Genomic DNA, 22,793 nt, shown 5'->3' with positions numbered 1-22,793 from the left:
TGACCTCATATAACTCCTCATTGAATTTCAATGTTCTGGCATGTATACCTTCAAAGGTATGCAGTACCAAAGATTCCATTTGTATGGGAGGTGCCACGCCCCTTTTATATATCGAAATTATTTTTAGCCTAAAAGCTTCCCGTTGATTGATTTGTGGAAAATACGTTTCCATAGCGAACACACACACACAGAATTTGATTTATATATATATATATATGGCTAAACCGATTTGGGATTTCAAAATCAACTAACCATCATCTCTCCTTCCTGTATCTTTCCTAAAAATTTTATGGCAATCTGTCGAGCCGTTCTCGAGTAATGGAGTGACAATCAAAATGTACACTTCTTTTTATATATATAGATTTATATGCTAAGAAATTTCGAGAGAGCAATCGCATTCCGTTCCAAGAGTGCGAGAGAAGTGGCATGACTTATCGGTGTGCGACGGAAAACATAGTTTAGGGCGGACGGTCTGTGATCGATGATGCAACATGTCGGCAAACAATCGACGGTATAATAACGTTCGTCCATCAGGCCGTACCAGTTGGGCGTCCATGCAGCTCACTGCGACTTGTCTGGTATATGTTTGCCGTGCTGCTGCATTATAGTGTTGTTTTAGGCGCATATGAAGTTACAATGAGGATCATATTATTGTGAAGCACCGTTACAGCTTGGTGGGCCTTTAATGCCCGGTTTTTCAGTGCGAGTTTAAGCTTCACTTAATGTTGACTGGAGTTTAATTTTGTCACTTTGTTCGATAATGAAAAATTTTGCTGCTCATCCCAGCTTAAGCGGTCAAAGTGACAGGGCTACAAGTCTAGTCAACTTTAACCTCAGTTTAAACTCGCACTGATCAACTGGGCTTAAGGCCGGGTTTTTCAATGCGAGTTTAAACTGCAGTTAAAGTTGACTAGAGTCTAGAGTTCAACCCTGCCACTTCGGCCGGTTAAGCTGAGATGAGCTGCAAAATTGTATGTTATCGAACAAAGCGACAAGGTTAAACTCTAGTCAACTTTAGCTGTAGTTTGCATTGTGAATGATGACTAAGTGTGTTATCTTATCTGTCAACTGCCTGACAGGCTGTTGAATATGGCTACTTTTCAGCGTTTTGACAGGCTGTTCAATATGGCGGCGCCTATCTTCAGCGGGTGATAGAAAGAGAGACAGAATGAGACAGCGATAGTCAAATACAAATCAGGTGATCCAATCACTTTGGAATTTTGACGTTTATGCAGAAGATATCACACTTAGTTATCATTCACAATGGTAGTTTGAACTCGCACGGAAAAAGCAAATTCTTGTGTGTTGTGGAAAAATAATGCGCTAAATTAGATGAATTTAATAATCAAATAACTCAAAGTGAATTGAAAATACTTCTCAATAAAAAATTCACCACATGGGCAGTAAATAATTGTCCATACAATTGAGCCATTATAGTTTCCCAACATTGAATAACAATGCAGTAAAAATCAATACAAAACAAAAAAGGAAAAAAAAATTATAAATGAAAACAGTTCTCCACAGTCCGTAGCTTACTATACTATGCCAATGTTTACAATATCAATTCCACAAAACTGAGTTAGGTTAGGTTAGGTTATTTAGTAGTGGCTGCCCCATAGGCACACATAGTCCAGTATCAGTTGGCCCGTTGTAGTACCACAGAAAGACACCATTAGTCCTCCTCTTCGTACCATTTCGAGAACCTGATAAAAGCTACCAAGTCCCTTATATCATGCTCCCAGACCTGGCGGAGATTGCTCAGGAAGGCAACTCCCAGACAGCGTTGTCTGGGGCCACTTAACGCCGGGCAGTTGCAGATGAGGTGCATCGCCGTTTCCTCTTCCACGTCTTCTTTACAACTGCTGCAGCATCGTCGAAAGGGTGCTCCTAGCCTTTCCGCATGCCGTCCGATGAGGCAGTACCCAGTCAGAACTGCTACAAGTGACTGCTTAGGGTGTAGACGTGACGGGATCTCTTAGTATGCCATTTAGGCCAGCATTGCTTTGATATTCTACACCCCGGGGTTAGTAGCCAGTAGAAGTGATATTACTAATAAAACCGCACTGCTTTTTTTTAGCACATGCAAACAACTGGCGTTTTTTGCCCTTATACGGCCCATACATGACACAAAAACCATGCGCAAATATAAAACGACGAAATTTGTGCAAATGAAAATTTTGACATACACGGCTCAAGAACACTGCGCAATATTCATTTTTAAGGTAGCGCAACAAATGAAACATGTATTTTAATTGTTTCAAAAAGGAACTAATTGTATAAAAAATCACTATTTTCCACAGTGCTGGTAATTCACGGTATAAGTCGAAAAACTCGCACAGTAGCGTTTATTTTGCATTGTATTTATAAAATATATATTTTAGTTGCAAGACCAGCTCAACTCATTGCAGCACTGCGCAATATTCATTTTTCAACTAGCGCAACAAATGAAACATGTGTTCTAATTGTATAAAAAATTATTATTTATTATTGAATTTATGTGAATTCCTGTTACAAGTTAGAGATGGTCCTTGCGCCTTCGATATTAACATTTTTAAGCAATAATTTCTGATGTTATATTATCTGGAACCACAGGTAAACTGTGTAAGATTCACCACACACGAAGTAAAAAGCATGTGCAATATTTGCAGACATGCGTAAATATCAAAATCGTTTTGATTTTAGCGCAGTTCTCTGCGCAAATAGCGCAACCAGTGCACACACCGGGCAAATCCTTGTGCAAATTGGTAATTGGCATAAGGATACTTGAGCCGTGTAATTGGCGTATAACCGAAATAAACATGCATGCGTGCGTAACTGAGCATTGTGATTGATAACTACCCTGCAAAAATCGTTGGATCATGTGGTCCATTGGCGTACTTACCATTATACTCCACTGTAATGCAGCAATGGACCAACTTATGTTTCTACACGAACATATTGTAAGCCGATCATTGCTCGTTTTTAACGATTGTAATCACTACGGCCACCGTGGTGTGATGGTAGCGTGCTCCGCCTATCACACCGTATGCCCTGGGTTCAACTCCCGGGCAAAGCAACATCAAAATTTTAGAAATAAGGTTTTTCAATTAGAAGACAATTTTTCTAAGCGGGTCGCCCCTCGGCAGTGTTTGGCAAGCGCTCCGGGTGTATTTCTGCCATGAAAAGCTCTCAGTGAAAACTCATCTGCCTTGCAGATGCCGTTCGGAGTCGGCATAAAGCATGTAGGTTCCGTCCGGCCAATTTGTAGGGAAAATCAAGAGGAGCACGACGCAAATTGGAAGAGAAGCTCGGCCTTAGATCTCTTCGGAGGTTATCGCGCCTTACATTTATTTATTTTTTTTAATCACTACACGATGTTTATTGCACTGTGAGTACTCCATGGATTACTCTGGTGTAATGCGGAGCTGGAGTATATGGTCCTGTCCTAGGACATCGCAATATTAATTGGACCATATTTTTTGTATGAATTGTGGTTAATTTTGCAGCACTCGCTTGGTCCATAGCGAGTACTTCATACATGCATGCATGGAGTACTCGCGATTTTTACAGGGTGTGATATCTTCTGCATAGACGTCAAAATTCCAAAGTGATTGGATCACCTGATTTGTAATTGACTATCGCTGTCTCATTCTGTATCTCTTTCTATCACCCGCTGAAGAAAGGCGCCGCCATATTGAACACCTGTCAAAACGCTAAAAAGTAGCCATATTGAACATCCTGTCAGTGCAGTTTAGTTATCATTCACAATGTAACTGAGCTGTCATATTTGTATAAAAATTAAACCTGCCAGCTGAGGCAGTAAACGTCAAATCTAAATGTCACGCAGAACAAAAATTGGAAATCGAGTTAGGTTTTCACGCAGCGAATTCAATTTCGGTTGCTCTAATACAAGTTGTATGTGCATGAGACATTTTTGATAAAAAATTACTTGCGTGCGTTTACATTAGGTTGAGCAGTAAACAGTCGTTTTGCAATGACGCATAACCGAAAATTTTTATACTTTTATAATCCGTATATAAATAGTTAGGATTTATATATAAATTTTTCTCTTCGAAAATCGGTAATTATGACACAAATTGTAGAGACCATCTATAAAGAGAAGCACGAAATAAAAAAGCCAGCTAAAAATCCACTTCCAAAGGATGGGACACATGTGAACGGCTAGATTTACTCTTTTCTACTTATTCTAGACGAGCCTGACCCGTGCGCATCTTGCGCAACCAATATAAAAGTCTCTTATCAAATATCAACAGAAATCAGCTGTTCTAATAACTTGCAGCTTGCGCTGCCGTCTAGCGTATAATAGCAACTGCCGCCAATCAATTAAAATGTACAGTGTGCGCTGCCATATAGCGCACAATACAGCTTGCGCTGCCATCACGTACAGTAGCAACTGCCGGTAATACAGTGCAAATACTCACAATAGTGCCATAGTACAAATAGATTTCTTTGTGTGCTCACAATCGTTTATTTTTAACAAATTATTTTAATAAAATATAGCTAAACAAAAGCACTACGACCAAAATGCCCAAAGCTCACTAATAGCCCGAATCTCCATTTTTATAACCAAGACTTTATTTCAGGCATGCTTAACCAACGAACCGATATCATTTCGTTACGATAACTAACGTTAATAAACGAAACAAACTCATTTCGTTTCGTTTATTAACGTTAAGAACGTCAAATTAACGTAATGATTTTGTTTTGTTTTCTGCCATATCATCACGAAATCAAATCGTTTATGTTGATTATTAATTTCAAACTATGCTGGCAAAGCTAATTGATGGCGGAGTCATTAAAGGTGAAAGCATTAGCCAAGCTGATTGCAAATTTTCTCATGAATTTTGACAGTACGAACATTTCTCAGAGTATTTTTGACATTACCACCAACGAATTACACAAACAAACTACATGGAGTTTGTGTGTATGTCCGCTCGCTGTTACCACCTTACGGCTTCACCATGGCTATATCATTGCCAGCACAATTCAAACATAAAGTATCACGTTTTTGTGAACGTTTTTAACGTTAACGTAAGCTTTTCGTTTCGTTTAAAAACGAGATACAATTTATCTTGATAATTACTTTATCGATAATATTTCGAAGTTTTTCAACGGAAACGGTGGAAATTTTTTGATAAACGATTAGCTTAACGTTAAGGTGCATCCCTGCTTTATTTATAGATTTGGATTGCAAATAAGAGCGAAAAAGGACCCGTACATAAAAACAGCAATTACAAATGATAGCCGTGTTTTTTTTTACACGCGTATACGTTTACGTTTGCGCGTAAAATACGCTTAGATAATGCTTAGGAGACCCATCTAGCGGCAGTGGTTAAATAACTAGCTACAGAACAGGGAGTACCTAAAATCGGAGACACAAACCTCTGGTGGCCATAATGTATAACATATAGTTGAATCAGTTGAGTTGAATAGTGGACACACACCATTTTAGAGGTGATATATAGAATTAGTGTTGAGGTGAAACATAGACACATATTTCAGTTACATCTGAGTATAATGCGTATTGAAATTTAGTAGTACTAATTTTATGCCCAGCAATTTCAGAGGTGTATTTAAAGTTTGACGCTTAGCAGTCCATATAAAGTTTAAGCGTAAACGTCTATAGGTGTAAAAAAAACACAGCTAATATATATGCTTAATAATTGTGTAAACGTGAACTTACGGCAAAAATGCAGTTGAGCTTGGAGCATATACTTCGATAGTATTTTTTTTTGCAGTCGCCCTGTTCCATTTCATTTTTCTCAAAAATAATGAAATCCGAAGCAACTTCTTTACTATAATAATTTTTGATGTAAATTGAACATTATAAAAATTTATGTGAAAAATTACTATTACCATTTTGTTATTGTTGCAATACCAAATGAAACCGTACATAATAGCTAAGTGAAAGTGTATTATAATTTTTATGATATGTATACAGTGGATATGGTTATACAAATAGCTTTAAGAAATATTTAAGAGCTACTATTAGTTTGCTGTGTAGAAACTGCAAAGTAATTAAGTGAGAATGGAACTAATCAAAATGTTTTGGCGATACAATTCTATTTGTTAAATAGAAATTAAATTGGTCACAATTCTGGTTTTCACATAAATACGTAAGTGTTTAAAATTTTAAACTTTTGCGATCGACCAGTTTATTGTTAAGGATGTGCTATAGAGTTATGTTTGTGTTGAGTTTATGAAGAATCCCTTGATACATCCATAAATGTTTATATGATCATAACTATATTAGCAGCCTATAAAATACCGCTGGTTAGTAGCTTTTACCAATTTTCCATTAGTGCCACCACGTATTGAATATAAATAGAAGAATGTAGAGGGATCCTCATAGATGGAAAAATGTATATTTGTGTAGAGTGGCTCTAACCCTCTCCTTGAAAATGCCTAAACGTTAACAAGAGTTTACCTGGGTATTATAATTAATACACAGTAATTTCTCCACCATATTTCATTTAAAAAATGCTAATAATTTACAATAGGAGTCGAATGCCAACACGCGTCCGCCTCCGGATTATTTAAACTAAAAAGTCAATCGTCGTTTGAATCATCTCGATGTTTTTGGACACGTAGTATTAGTTGTTGTTGTTGTAGTAGAGATAAGATCACTCCCCGAAGGCCTTGGGGAGTGTTATCGATGTTGATGGTCCTTGGCCGTATGTAGATCCGGTGCGTTCCGCTAACAAGCACTATAAAGGTACTAGTCCGGCCATCTCGGGAACGATTTGGCATGACCACATGCAACCTTCTAGGCCATACCGCCCTCCCACCACCCAGATCCATCAGGCTTTCTGGGGCGCCAGAGCCTGGACTGTTAAAAACAGGTTTCGCCACGTTAACGATTGAGTTGGAGAAGCTATATATTGCGCTGGCAACCCTTTGAATCAATTTACGATAGGCTTACCCACGCGGGTATATTCTAAGCCCTCTAACCCGCTGGGGGTATTATTAGTCGGCTCCTGTTGTAAATTATTACCAGAAATTAGTGGTGCACTTATTTAACATACAGCCAGTAACGCGCAGTTTGGTTTCCCACGACAGTCAAGGTAGTACCCTAAGGTACTAGTACCGGATTTACATAGGATAAGTGCGACCTTTTCCGAATATGAATCCACAACGCTACTGTTGTATATATAACACTGTCATTTCCCCTAAACCACCATTTTATTGTTGTTGTTGTTGTATTAGCGATAAAGACTCTCCCCGAAGGCTTTCAGGAGTGTTATCGATGTTGATGGTCCTTCACCGGATATACATAGATAATACATAGGTATCAAAGCACCATTAAGGTACTAGCTCGACCATCACGGGAACGATTTATATGACCACATTAAACCTTCAAGCCCATACCTCCCTTCCCACCCCCTAGTTCCATGAGGAGCTTGGGGGGCGCCAGAGCCTCGTCTGTTAATGAACATTGGGTTGGAGAAGCTATATATTGCGTTGGCAACCCCTTGACAGTGTTGCACTACACAATCCCTTGAATCCCTCTAAACCACCATCTTCTTAGAGCACTGTTTCGACCCATCCAACAGGTGCAATCACTTATAAATAGTCATCGATATCCTATAATGGGAGTCCTAGGAAACTTGCAGTTGCAATAAGGTTGGACTAGAGAGACTTGGTTGCTAGACGCGTTGGTTCCATATTGCAACAGCAAAGATGATTTTTGTAATATGGGGACACTTTACATGTAGGACTTATAGCCCCATTTATTTGTTAACCAAGAGGCATACGTTTTGAGCAAATCAGTTTTTTATATAAAAACACCCATAAAGCAGTGCTATCTATTGCGAGGTGATAGTCAGTTTTGGAAGTCTGTTTTCTTCTACTGGCGGATTTGTCGGGCATTTATCGGCATAAGACTGTGCCTACCATTTGTGAATGAGGCTGAAAGCTGTTTCTGCTTTTTTGGTTTAAACGGTTGAATTCTTGGGTGTCATGTTGTTGTTGTAGCAATGCTCGCCCCACCTAATAGCCGCGACCGATCACAAATTGTCATCAATATCCTCTAACGGGAGTCCAAGGAAACTTGCCGTTTCAACAGGGGTGGACCATAAGGAAAGAGGTGTTAGAGGCGTTGGTTCCACATTACAATTAAAGAGATGGTTGGTGTCATGTGGGGACACATTGCAAGCAGGGCATACATTTTGTATGTCGGGGTTGATTCTGGATAGGTAAGAGTTTAACCTGTTACAGTATCCAGAACGAAGTTGAACAAGAGTGACACGCGTTTCCCTGGGGAGTATGCGTTCCTCTTCTGCGAGTTCTGGATATTTTTCTTCAAGTACTGGATTCACCGGGCAATTCCCGACATAAAGGTCCGACGCCTGTCTATGGAGTTCACCAAGGACCTGCTTGTGTTTTTCCGCTTCATACGGCTGGGTTCTCAGGTGCCGTATTTCCTCAAAATGCTTACGGAGATGACTCCTTAGGCCCCTAGGCGGTGCTGGTTCGTCAATCAGATGTCTGTTGGGATGCCCAGGTTTCTGGGTATTCAACAGAAACTGTTTGGTCAGCATCTCATTTCTCTCCCTGATGGGGAGTATTCTCGCCTCATTATGCAGATGGTGTTCTGGGGACATAAGAAGACAGCCCGTGGCGATTCTGAAAGCAGTATTTTGGCAGGCCTGTAGTTTCTTCCAGTGGGTGGTTTTTAGGCTTGGCGACCATATGGGTGACGCGTAGCACGTAATCGGCTGGCTAATTGCTTTTATGTGGTCAAGAGCGTTTCTTTATCTTTTCCCCAGGTACTGCCAGCAAGGGATTTGAGGATTTTATTACGGCTCTGAATTCTTGGACCAATTGCGGTTGCGTGCGCACCAAAATGTAGATCCTGATCAAACGTCACACCCAAGATTTTGGGGTGTAGGACAGTCGGTAGCGTAGTGCCATCGACGTGGATGTTCAATATGGTCGACATTTGGGGCGTCCATGTTGTAAATAAGGTCGCGGAAGATTTAGTCGGTGACAATGCCAGGTTTCGCGAGGCGAAAAAACTGGAGAGATCAGGGAGATAGCCGTTTATTTTATTGCATAGCTCATCGATCTTTGGGCCTGGGCCTGTAGCCATTATTGTGCAGTCATCGGCGTAGGAAACGATTGTGACTCCTTCCGGTGGTGAAGGTAGCTTAGATATGTAGAAATTAAACAAAAGCGGGGATAGGACACCACCCTGTGGCACCCCTTGTTTAATTCTCCTTTGTTTTGATGTTTCGTTTCTGAATTGCACCGATGCCTGCCGACCACCCAGATAATTTGCGGTCCACCTTTTAAGACATGGGGGAAGGGTAGACCCTTCCAGGTCTTGCAGTAACGAGCCATGGTTGACCGTATCAAAAGCTTTTGATAGGTCTAACGCTACGAGTACTGTTCTATGGTGGGGATATTGATTCAAACCGCAATTTATCTGGGTGCTAATGACATTTAGCGCGGAGGTAGTGCTATGGAGTTTTCTGAAGCCATGCTGATGAGGGGCTAGCTGCAAATGTGCTTGGAAATAATGGAGCAAAATGGCTTCAAGCGTCTTTGCCACTGGCGATAGGAGAGATATCGGACGATATGACTCACCTACGTTAGCTGGTTTCCCAGGCTTTAGTAGCGGGACCACCTTGGCCATTTTCCATTTCTCGGGTATGACAAAGGTGGAAAGAGACAGGTTGAAGACATGCGCTAAATATTTGAAACCCTCTTTCCCTAGGTTTTTAAGCATCGGCATGGCTATGCCGTCTAGGCCCACTGCTTTGGATGGTTTAGCGCGACCAATGGCGTCCTCAACCTCTCTAGCGGTGATGGTAATTGGTGACGCGCTGAGTTTGTGTTTATGTGCGTGTCTATTGGCTCTCCGTCTATCTTTGTCGACCGTAGGATGCATTATATATTGTCAGCAGAAGGCGCTCGCGCATTTTTTCGCATCCGACAGCACCTTATCGCCAAAGGCGATGGAAACTTTGTCTTTGTGCTTAGTCGGATTCGATAGGGACTTTACGGTGGACCAAAGTTTACCTACACCGGTAGAGAGGTTACAACGTCTTAGGTGCTCTTCCCATTTCGCCCGCTTGTGTTCGTCCACAAGCAATCTGATGCGTTGGTTTATATCCCTTATTTGGGGGTCGCCTGGATCAAGCTGTCTTATAAGGTCGCGTTCCCTCGCTAAGCTCGCGACCTCCGCCGGGAAGTGGGGCCGGATTTCGGGAATTCTCCCGGCGGGAATGAAATGTGCCGAGGCGGATTTAATGACCTTACGGAAGGCACGCTCCCCTTGGCGGGCATCAGTCGGGATAGGGAGGGCAGCAAAGCTGTTGTCTGTTGCAGATTTGTATTCTTCCCACTTTCCTTTTTTGAAGTTTATGAACGTGCGTTTTTCGGTGACGATGAAGTCGGCGGTACGCTCGAACGAAATAAGTATGGGCAGGTGGTCGGATGCCAATGTTACCATCGGCTGCCAGTTGACGCAGTTTACGAGTTCTGCGCTCACGATTGAGATATCTGGTGAGCTATGACAGCTTCCTACCATACGTGTGGGGGCGTCTCCGTTTATTGTGCAGAACGTCGTTTCGTCTATTTGATCCGCCAACATCTCACCCCTACTGTCCGCCCGCAAGTTTGAATGCCATAGGTCGTGATGGGCATTGAAATCGCCTAAGATAATGCGATTGTTGCCAGTGAGTAAGGCCTCGATATTAGGGCGGTATCCACTGGGGCAACAGGTGACAGGAGGGATGTAGATGTTGATGATTTCTAGATTTGCATCGCCTGACCGGACAGATAGGCCTTGACGTTCTAAGACATTGTCACTGCGGTCGATGCCAGGATCAAATATATGATATTGCACAGAGTGGTGTATAATAAACGCGAGGCCGCCTCCATTTCCGCTCTCGCGGTCTTTCCTGTGGACATTATAACCAGAGCAGGTCTGAAATGCAGATCTTGCTGTGAGTTTAGTCTCTTGAATCGCAGCAATGCGGATGTTAGTCCATTACAGTTGAACTGCAGAATTCTGAAGTGCATGAGGGGTGACGCCGCCACTCTTGGGGTAAGTGAGGGGTGACTACGCCTAGGTTGTGGAAGGCCAGGACGCAATTGCTGTTGTGGCCTTGGGACTGGGCGCCCTTGGGCAAGCATTGGGGTACCCGGATGATTTGGGTTTGCGACCTGGCAACATGGCGCGATGAAACCCGTCGAGGGGTTGCCGTCGCGGAGACCAGAACATCTAGGAAAGTGGCACCACCCAAGGCAGGAGCTGCATTGAGCGGATGTCGCAAACCTGTATATTTTGTGCTGGCAGACGGTGCAAACGGAGGCAGGGACTAAGAGTCTGTTTCCCTGACCTGCACGATTGCTGCCAGAAAAGAGTGGGGGAGAAGAAGACGGGGGCAGGGGCTGATGCTCAGCATTGCTACCAGCTCTACTACGAAGGTAGTAGTTATGAGTGGTATCAGCTGTTTGAGTTGTTGGCGCCGTGGGACGCGAGCAGCAGCGGGTACTTGTTGTGGCTTGCTGAGCAGCGAAGCTGCTGGAAGGTAGTGGGGATACGCTTAGGCGTAGACTACGGGACGCCCTTGGGCGTGAGCAGCAAGGAGCCACAAAAGATTTATAAAAGTTACGTGGACGTCGGGTTTTGGGATCAAGCCCAGAACAACCTGTCCGATGCAACCATCCCTTGCACGAGACACACTGGACAGAGTATGACCGTCCTAAAAAGATTCTTTTCTGGCAAATGCAGCAAAACCATTTCTCAGGACCGGGGTCAGGAGACGGACCCGGATTGGTTTCGATACCTTCCCGGAGTAAGAGAATATGTAGCAGTCCTGCTGCAAGGAGCTGCTGGGAGGATGAAAATGTGTGGGAGGGACGAAACAAATTAAATGGGGTCACACTGAAATGACAGTCCTTGGTCGGGAAAAATCCCGAGTCGCTCCGGTACATAGAACCGACTGCCTTGGGAAGCGTCTTGGGTGTCATGTTTCTTAATAGTGCTTGCGGAGATGGCTCCTTACATCTATGTGAGGCGGGATTCATCTACCAGTTGTCTGTTAGGATGCCCACGCTTCCCAGTATTTACTTGAATGAAACTGTGTTCAGCATTTTGTTTCTCTTGTTGTTGTTTTTGAAGTTGTAGGTGGGACCATTATGGTCGGTATTCTCGTATCACTGTGTACATGAGGTCAGAGCATTAGAAGACATTCCTATTGAAAACCCGATATCTTTTATTAATTAATTAATTATTAATTAATTATCGAAGTAGGGATAATTGGTCACAAAATATGACGCTTGTATTTTTTATAATAGGTTTCTACTGGACTTTTTAAAATTTGCTTATGAAAATATTACTTATGCTAATATAGTCAAGGAAGGTCCAAGTAACTGCCTTGTATACATATAGCGTGTTGATCTTTTATATCGACAGTCCCAAGTTCACGTCCAAGGATAGCTATCATCCAAAGACTTCAGCAATGACTTTTTTTAAACGAAGTTGTACCTCGGCAATGGTTCGACAAACCCTTCCATTACATTTTTGCCACGAAAAGCTTTCAAAAAAATTGTATACGTTCACTTTCGATAAGCCAAGCACAAGGACGGCTAATTATAGAGGTGTAAACCACTTAAGGAAAACATTGCGGATGCTGGACCAGTATGACAATTATAGCTTCAAAACAATTATAGCTTCAACGGCATAAATTCAACTCCTCGATTTCGACGCTTGTTCCTGCTAACCCGAACTGATTCCTAAAGCTTTCTTTTCTTAAGGTTGCAAAATTATTTACTGCACGGAGATACTTAACATAGAAATGAACAGAACTGAAAAGGGATATTTGGCGAAATCGAAGATAAGTCACTCGATCAATGTGAGTTTGTGGGCTTTCTAATCTGGCTACTACCATTAGGAGTGGCTGCAGCCAAAACGAAATAAATTCCAAGACATGGACCAAGCTAAGAAATACGATCAAGGAAAGAGGTAATGCTGAAGAGCGCAGATTTGGTGTCGAATTTATGTACGTCGGTGGGGACACTTCGTGATAAATTACTGTCGTGCACGCATGTGGCGGTTTCGCCATGATGGTAAAGATTATGATATTATGTTAATCTGCTCCCACGAAAACAACCCAGGAGTGCATGTAACTCACATATGAGCACTGTCCTGACATGATATAAGTCGACTTTAACGCCAATGTAGCAAAGGACCGTAATTGGCCTCAAAGCCAGAAAGTTCAGCCGTATGACAAAGGCTGACCGACTTTGCCTGGGAGAGTGGGAGTTCAAGATGTAGTAATTGCATCATGCTGAATCACAATACTGAAGCTTAATGGTATTTTTAGAAACAAAGTCTTTGATAAAAGGATAATTTATGTCTATGTGATTTACCTTTCATTAAAATTTTCATTATGAAGCGTTTTAACACAACTTTGATTGTCTTCATATATTTTAATTGCTAGGTTTGCCTCGTAACCCATGTCATTTTAAAGATTGTACAATCATTAAATTTTTTTACTTGCTTCAGCAATTGCAATATTCTACTTCTGTTGAAGAAAGCGAAATACAATTTTGTTTGCAGCATGTCCAGCTTAATAAGCCTCCTTTTAAATAGATAACATAGCCACTATGTGACTTCCTATCTGAGCTATTTTAGTCCCAATCAGCATCAGCGTACCCGTAATTGTTTCTAGTCAGTTTTATGCGTTAAAATCGAAATAGCAGCTGCAATATCTGGTCCCCTATTAAGCGAAAAGTACAATAAATATCAAATGACGTTTTGTTATAATTTATTAACGGGAAGAAGTATCTCCCCCAGAGCTTCTCCAACCTATTGTAAACCTCACCCACCCGTGGCGAATCCTGTTTCTTTAGCAGGCGAGGCTCTGGCGACCCCTAGTGCCTCATGGAAGTAGAGGGTGGGCGGGATGGCCTAGAATAACATTACCCAAAACCTTCGTCGATTATTTTTACCGCTACAACAGCATCAAAAACAATAAAGGAATATCTGATATTTTTGAGCCTTGCAACGCAAAACAACTTAAAATATTTTTAATATAATTTCTTTAACTCAGTAAATACTTTCCGTTTAAATCCTTGTTTATTTAATTTAATTTAATTTAATTATTTATTTAAAGTCGACGCAAACACAAAGCGGTCGACTAATTATTGTAATAGACAGATATATATGTAAAATACAGAGCCATTCTTAAAATTAAAAAATTCAAAAAAGTTACATAGAAAATTTGTATATTATAAACATTTGACATCGCATTGTATAAGAAAAAATAAAATTAAAATATCAGGCTGAACATAAGAGTATGGCAGTGTGTAAAGCAGCAAACGAACATTCAAAGCCAATGCAGTTATACAAATCATTGTATCGCGAGCACCAATGACGCAGGGGACTGTTTCTAGCAAAATTTTGCCGGCATAGAGGTAAATGAAAAGGCACAAAATGTCTGGACGCCCTAGCAGGAACCGCAAAATTTAGTTGACTGATTAGGTCAGGGGAGTCAATCACGCCAATGATGAGCTTGTGAATGAACATAACGCCAAGTAATACTCAACGATTCTCTAGAGATGGCAAATTAATTAGAAGAAGTCTATTCCTGTATGGTGTAAGATGAGTACTTGATTCCCAGTTGAGACCTCGTAATGCAAAAAAAAAATAGTGTTTGATCGATCTCAAATTATTCATTTCAAATTTTTACTAAGACTTAAAACTCCAGCGTTCCGCTGACTTCTTACAACCAACAAGGAGATCATGAACATATTCTAAAAGAAAAATCATTTCACCCTCTGCTATTTTATTATAAAAACATTGATCAACTTTAGTTTGCTGGAATTTTATATCTTAAATGCCTTATGTTTAGTTTGATTCCTTGCTTTTGTTGATTGTTCAGCCCGTAAAGGGGTTTACTTAGCAACAACCAATATATTTCCTGCCTTTGGGAAGATCTACAAGTTGCTATGTTTTATTATGTTGTAAAGACTTTAACTTCTCCTGCATCGCATCGATTCAATAACCCTTCTCCTCCTTATTTTTAATAGCTTCTATAAAATTATTTGGACCTCAAGTGACAGATGCTAAGCTAATATTTTCTTGAATTAATATAATTGGTGTAATACCGACTAGCTTCGACAATATCACTAGCATCCAAAAATTCTTCTTCTACACTTGAACTAGACCGGCTTTCTAAATATGACACATCAATATCCATATTTCCCACACATTTTTTCGTCGTCTACGTCATCCACTACTTAATCTGCATAAGTGGAAGGAGCATTGCAGTTAAAAGTGAGTAAGAATATATGTGTATCTCTCTTCTGAATATCTAAATTGCAATCATCTATTTTATAAATTATCTCATCCATGAAAACTACATTTCCAGATACTACTATTTTGAAATTATTTATGTCCGCGAAAAACTGTTAAGTCCTTACTAATTCCAATAAATATTTTTTATTTGAGCTATCTTCTAATTAATTTCTTTTTTTTAGAGATGTGTACATAAAATTCCGAAACATATAAACGAAATTTCGAATATTCATGTTTCTTAAATGCCCACAATTCAAATAGGTTTAATGTGGTCATGTTAATCGTTCTCGAGATGGTTGGGCAGTACCTGTTGTTGTTGTTGTTGTTGCGATAAGGACACTCCTCGAAGGCCTTGGGGAGTGTTATCGAATTGATGGTCCTTTGCCGGATGCAGATCCGGTACGTTGCGGTACCAAGCCCGACCATCTCTAGGCCATAACGCCCTCCCACTCCTTAGATCCATGAGGGCTTCGGGGTCGCCAGAGCCTCAGCTGTTAATGGAACAGGATTCGCCATGGATAGGTGAGGTTGACAATTCTGTTTGGAGAAGCATGTATTGCGCTGGCAACCTGAAAGGGATGCGCTACAAAAACCCCTTGAATCCGGTATTTTAGTCGCACAGGCATACCTACCGCGGGTATATTCTAAGCCCATAACGCGCTGGGGCCTCGGGGTAGTACCTCAATGGTGGTTGTTACCGGAACGTACCGGATCTATATCTATGACACTCCCCAAAACCTTCGGAGAGTGACTTTGTCGTTAATACAGCGACAACAATAGATCTTTCCCAATTCTGACTTGAGCTGATTGTGTAGCTCAACGTCATTTTGCATAGTCGTATAAGTTTTGCGGGGAAACCGAACTCAGTCATCGCGTCATATAGACTATCACAGCTCCTTTTTGTGCTGAGGCGGGTTTAAAATCGACGAAGAGGTGATGTGTCTCAATTCTTTTTTTTTGTGGGTTTTCTAAGATTTGGCGCATTTGAAAATCTGGTCGATGGTAGATTTAACAGGCCTAAAGCCGCAGTGATAAGGTTTAACTAGCCGATTCACGGAGGGCTTCAATCTTTCGAACAATACACGTCACAGAACCTTATATGCGATATTAAGAAGGCTGATTCCGCGATAGTTGGCGCAGTTTGCAGGATCCCCTTTCTTGTTTACTGTGCGACTGTCGTCCAATATATGTTGCTAAGAAGCTGATTCATGCGCCTTACGAACTCTACGCTGCCGTATTTGAATAGCTCCGCCCCTAATCCTTACCACACCTTTATCTCACATTTGCGGCATGCCTTCAAAAGTGAACTGAGCAGGGCGGCCCTTATAAGTTTTCTTAAGATTTGCTTATGTTAGCCCCCCTAGCATTGGGACCTTACAATTCTAATATGGGACTATCGGCCTAATCGTGTGTACAGTTGGATTATTTTATATTAACATCGAATTTTTACCTTCCTTTCAGATTATCTATTGATTACCCAGTATTAGATGCATGGAAATAGAAAAATTAAAAATGAATCAAATAAAAAATATTGCAAGTTCTGATAATCCGAAACAAACGGCTTTCTCCGCAAACAACGCGCTCAGTGCAAAGAGAAATAGTTCAAATGAAATAAATCCTAATTCTACAAAAAAACTTAAATTAGATGTGACCAATAATACTGTTTGGAATACGGAAGGTACTTTACTGAAAAAAACAGTAAGTGATAGCAATAAAGATGAGCTCATTAAATCAAGCTTTACAAGGGATAATTCTACAAAAACGTTCCCAAATTTTCAAAACCCGGATTGTGAAATTTCAACAGAAAGAACAAAAATACCTTTCAACACCATTCGGAGCCTGGGTAGATCTCTTAATAGTTCATCTCCGTCGAGTCCACTTAATACGGATGAATTTGTCGTAGTTGCATCAAGCTTAGCAGACTACACCGATGAAAAAGATTGTGATAGGAGCAATAATAAAAATAAACAAGTTTTGGATACGCATAATACATGCGGTCGCAAAGAATTTAACACCAAAGGCCTGATCCAATCAGACTCTGTTGATTTGGGTACTACCTGCTTAAATCAAGATGGCAATAAAAATGAAGTAGATTTAGTTAAGTTGCCTTCTACACAGGATCAAAAATCCTCCCATCAACTGCCTAGCAATTCCGATAGTAATAGTCATTTAGGTTTACCGGCACGCATCGTAGCATCCGGAACAAATGTTATGCGACAAGGTGCTCTAACCTACACACGTATTACTACTGCTAGTACAGTATCGACTGGATTATCAACAAATGCAACTGTACTGAATCGCATGAATATAACACCAAATATGAAAAATCAGCAAGTAATGGTCACAACTAAAAAACATGGTACAGAGGTTACACAAACTACAGCAAAAGTATCTATTGGTAACACCACGATATCGGTTCCTTTATTGAAGCCTCTGAACTCACCGCAACTTATGCATCCAGGTGGAACAGGACTAAGCGATCTACAAAAACAATCACAAGCAACAACAGCAGTAACATCACAACCACTTTCTTCGCAAACTCAAATCAATTTGAGTAAAATATTAAATGCAAAACGTGGTCATAAGGGTAGTCATCCAACGATTGTATCACTTTCACAGCTACAAATTAAGCCAGTTTCTGCAACCAAACTTGTTCAAAGTAAAGTTTTTAGTAAAAAACTACCGCAGGTTCAATGTACAGTAACCACAAATGCGCCATCAAGTTCGGGACTTGTTACTATTGCTGTATCTAAAGCGAAACAAAGTATATCTGTATCACAATCTAATATAAAAAAATCAAATCAATCAATCACAAACTTAAGGCAAGATTCCATCATAATAGGACATAATAATAAGGTTTTGGAAGATGGGTCGATAAGTATATCGGAGAGAAATGTTTCCATGGAAAATTCTGATTTCATAAATGAAAGAGGTGAAAAATCAAGCAGTGAATGCCATAATATGCTTGACTCTAATATATCATTTAATTTAAACTCAATAGATAAACCAATGAAAATGATGCCCTCAGTCACGGATGAAATGACCTTGAATAAAACAACGACAACCATTAAAAAAGTATTGAATCCTAATGTCAATATTTTACCTTTATTAACGCCTTTATCCAAAAGCTCCGATCAGCAAGGTAACACAGGAATTTATCCAACAGTTAGTATAATTAGGCAAAATGCCCCCCAATTAATTACAACATCGGCAACGACAACGTGCGTGTCTGTATCAACAAGCGCTTCGGATACTAATGCGCAAACAGATTTTCATAGTACAAAATCAACAAATTTAAGTAGTTTATGCGGAAAATTAAATTCTACTTCCCTTTTATCTATACCTAAGAATATTTCGTTGGTTCTATCAAAAAATAATATTAATCAACAAGCGAAAGCAACTTTAGTTTCGACAAATTCCGTTAGAAATGCTACAACAATTGACCAAAAAGTTAAAAAAATAAATTTAACAGTTTCAAGTGCACTTAACGTAGCAGCAGTTTCATCTATGAATATGACTCAATCATTTAATACAACAAGTAATCAATCTCCTACAACTATCCAAACTAATACTCAAGACATGAACCAGCCCAACAAAACAACAGTAATTTCAGTTGCCGTACAAGCACCTAATTATATAAATTCAACTGATCAAAATTTAAGAAAAACTGTCAAAGTAACCCCATATACGTTAACGACATTAGGACAGCATTTGGATAAGCGATCCAAGCCATTTGATGGACATGAACAGGATAATAGAAAACAAATTATCAGCCAAAATACAGATATTTTACCAGCAAAACGTAGCAAATTAGATAATCCAGACCAAATTACTACAGATGCTATCGATAATATGGATAAAAAAGATGTTAGTGACAATTCGAATACCTCGAATGAAGCAAAATCAATAACAAACGTAGACAAACACGGATGTCTTGAAGTAAATCAATCGTCCATTATAGTATCTAAATCGGAAGAGTCCAATAATGTTTTACTTAAGAAACTTCTTCAAAACTCTAGCAGCTCACATAATATAAATATATTATCGACGAATATGCAAAATACCGCAACGAGTTCAACAGCGCCATCTTCTATTTGTAACCAAGTATTATCTGCGCGTAAAGTTATTAATGTACGTGCACCTAGTTTGGGTTTGGTTAGTTCCTTAGAAGCGCAATTAGCACGCCCAGTTATACCCCCAGTGCCAGCAACAACTTCAACACAAATTCAATCCGATATATCTAAAACAAAAAAGATTGAGACTCAAGAAGATTTCTTAAATAAAATCAATACCGAAATTATCGGTTTACAAAGTGATACAAAAACCAAAGCTGTTCAAGTAATTTCAAAAGAAACTTCGTTCGTCTCTAATCCAAATATGAGTCCATTCTCATTAGACGATAAACGTCATCCAAGATTAACAATTACTAATCAAAATTTGGAACTTGAGTCGGCTCAGAAAAGCAGTACAATAAATGTGTGTGACAAAAACGATGGCAATAATAAATCTCATCAAAATAATATCAATGATGATTGCCTAAGAGAAAACCAGGGAAAAGACTATAAGGACCATGAGAATACTCAATTGCAAACTAATAAAATGTAAGTACATATATTGTTTGTATTGTATGATAAGGGTTTATTTAGTTTTTACCAAAGGAAATAAAAGCGCCAATTTCTTCTGTACCAATGATAAGGAGCACTAGTAAAAACTCCTTCGGTTCACATTTTTTTCTTACATACACTAGTTATGACGTCAAATTTAAAATGGGCTCTTTGTACTTAAATCTTTTTCAAAGATATTTTTTTATATAACATTAGATAACGTCGGATATTGCATATTATATTAGTATAAAATATTATCCACATCTCCTCGGTTGGCATTTCGTGATATCCCTTTTTGTTAAGAAGCTATCAAAGGTCGCTGGGTGCTGAAACTACTATAAGTGGACTGCTGAGTGGAATATTACTCTCTCTCTCTCTCGGCTACCGTTTCGAAAGCGCCCTATCTCAGAAAACTTTTAAAATAACACACTATTCCAAAATTCGTTTCAAAAGGCCCTATCTGAGCTCGAACTCAATACGTTTCGACATTAGCTAAGGCGTTTGGGAACAAAATTCTGAGATAGGCCGGTCTTGAACCAAATTCTGTGACAGGTCGTTTTTAAGAAAAAATCTAAATCAGGGCGTTATTCAAACGTTGTCTAAGATCAGAGCTGGGCAAAATTTATTCGAATAAAGAATAAAAGATAAATGATTTTTTGCTGATTATTCATGAATAAAGATAATTGTTTTTATGTGAAATTTTATTTGACTGACGAATAAATTATTTTGTTTGTTATTCGAATAATAAATAACTACGAAAATCAACACTTGTTTTCTTCCAGTTAACATACAAAATAACTCTGTTTACTTCATATTTAAATGAGCAGACTATGGGTTTTTGCAAAAAAAAAAACAAAAAACATAAAATTATATATACAAAATTTATGCAGGAATAATTTATTCATGAATAAATAGAGATGGGAAATGGGTAAATACCCAAATGGTAAATACCCGGTGAATTGGGTATATATGGTAAAAATGGGTAAATACCCAAATATTTACCCAAAATAAGGGTAAAAATAATCTTTTGGAAAATATGGGAAACAAACACATAAATTCAATCCAAAATGTACCCAATTTGTCCTATATTGGTGGGTAGTTAGCCATTACGCTATCGGTTGAATTAGTTTTAATCTGTAATCCAGCGTTTTTCAAAAATATTTAGCCAATAATACATCCGTTGTAAAAATTTAAGTTTACCCAGTAAACATTTTAAGTCAAACAAGAGTCGGAAAAATATCTAAATTGGAACGTTTACAGTCGGTATGTCCTCATTTGGGATACCGTAACCAATGTATTTCCTTCTTGCAATGGTCGTCCTATATGAGCCTATTAACGTATATCATTTGAGCCTAAATAAGAGTCCGACATATGTCTTAAAAGGCTTTTAAACGGCTCATATTATACTCTAATGGAACTCTCCGACGTCATTTTTAACTCTAATAAACTTTGATTATCTGAACCTATATGACCTATTTATTAGGCATCGTCAGCGCTTATTGGGGTCATATATAGTTCGACACACCTGAACAGAGCGTGGCAGCTTTGCGGTCACATTAAAGATGTCGACAAGCGTCCATGAGCCGAAAAACGTCGATGCTTATACAAAAAAAGAATAGCAAGGGTAACTATAATGTTCAAATGTAATTCATTTGTATTAAAGTGAAAAATTGTCGTAACAAAGTTTCAAAATTTGTTCCACACTCGCTGTGACGAACATAAATCTAATATATATTATAAATGGGAAAGTTTGGATGTTAAGATGTTTGGATGTTTGGATGTTAAGATGTTTGGATGTTTGTCCAGACGTTTGTCTTTGTGACTCAATAACGCAAGAACGGCTGGACCGATTTGGATGAAATTTTGCACACATATAGCCAATAGTCTAGAAGGATCTACTAGCTATATATTTTTCAAAAGGGGCGTGGTCCCCGCCCCCTAGGAACAGTTATAATTTAATTATTATATTTTTTCGTCTTTGCGACTGAATCACGCCAGAATGGCTACACGGATTTTGATGAAATTTGGGACACAGACAGTAGTCTACTAGCGAAATTTTTTTCGAACATGGAAAGAGGGGTGGGGGTCCCACGACCCTTCGAGAAATTATTTTTCATAATTTTTACACATTATAACTTTACGTATACTGGCCTTCACCAATATCACAGACTCAAGGGGTCAAATAAGTCGAGGGCTTACAAAGTAAGCAGTTACACCCTCCGCCCGCCCCCCTTTATCTCCCCCTCTGGTGTAAAATCCATAAATTGTTATAACTCAATCTAAATTTTCTCCTAAATCAATAGTTTTTGGTATCTGGTACATACAGAACGAGATCTAGACAATTTTGGAGGAACGATCAGTGGTCCTCTCCTCTACTCCCGCCATCCGCCCTCCATCAATTGTTTTTATTAGCACGCTTTTATTAGCTTTACCTGTATGTTTCTATCTAACTTTTTATTCGCTCCAATGCGCCTGCTGCCTTATTAACATGGTTTTATAATTAGCTTCACCTTATTTGTAATCCCGTAAGGGTCATATCGAGACCCTTCCGGGATCATTTCTGGATGGTTTTCGGGATCGGTCCGTGATTACGCCGGGGTAATTTCGGGACTTTTTCGGACTATTTCGGGATCATTTTGGGACCCTTCCGGGATCATTTCTGTATAGTTTACGGGATCCGTCCGGGATCCCGTCGGGGTTATTTTGGAACATTTTCGGGACTATTCCGGAATCATTTCGGGACTATTTCGCGATCATTTGGGGACCCTTCCGGCATCATTTATGGATGGTTTTCGGGATCCGTGCGGGATCTCGTCGGGGTCATATGGGGACTTTTTCGGGATCATTTGGGGGCTCTTCCGTCATCATTTCTGGAT

The 22,793-nt window shown here is 39.7% G+C and overlaps 1 protein-coding gene across 3 annotated transcripts in view; it reads left to right on the top strand.

The window, feature by feature from the left end:
• The first annotated feature begins 5,810 nt into the window (after positions 1 to 5,810).
• The window catches only part of trr (trithorax-related), a 37,318-nt gene continuing 20,335 nt past the window's right edge, over positions 5,811 to 22,793 (top strand). The window contains exons 1-3 of one of the 3 annotated variants that reach the window (XM_067770789.1): positions 5,811 to 6,116; positions 16,775 to 18,245; positions 18,315 to 19,914. In XM_067770789.1, the coding sequence (XP_067626890.1) occupies positions 16,805 to 18,245; positions 18,315 to 19,914 (3,041 nt within the window). In that variant the 5' untranslated portion in view covers positions 5,811 to 6,116; positions 16,775 to 16,804. Of the gene's footprint in view, positions 6,117 to 15,045; positions 15,293 to 16,774; positions 19,915 to 22,793 lie in introns of all 3 variants that reach the window. The other 2 variants (XM_067770788.1, XM_067770787.1) reach the window with 2 other exon arrangements.

Source organism: Eurosta solidaginis, chromosome 3 (genome assembly GCF_040869045.1).
Source record: "Eurosta solidaginis isolate ZX-2024a chromosome 3, ASM4086904v1, whole genome shotgun sequence".
NCBI classification, from domain to species: Eukaryota; Metazoa; Arthropoda; class Insecta; order Diptera; family Tephritidae; genus Eurosta; species Eurosta solidaginis.
The sequence above is the reverse complement of the archived record's forward strand: the minus strand, read 5'-3'. Positions and strand labels throughout refer to the sequence as shown.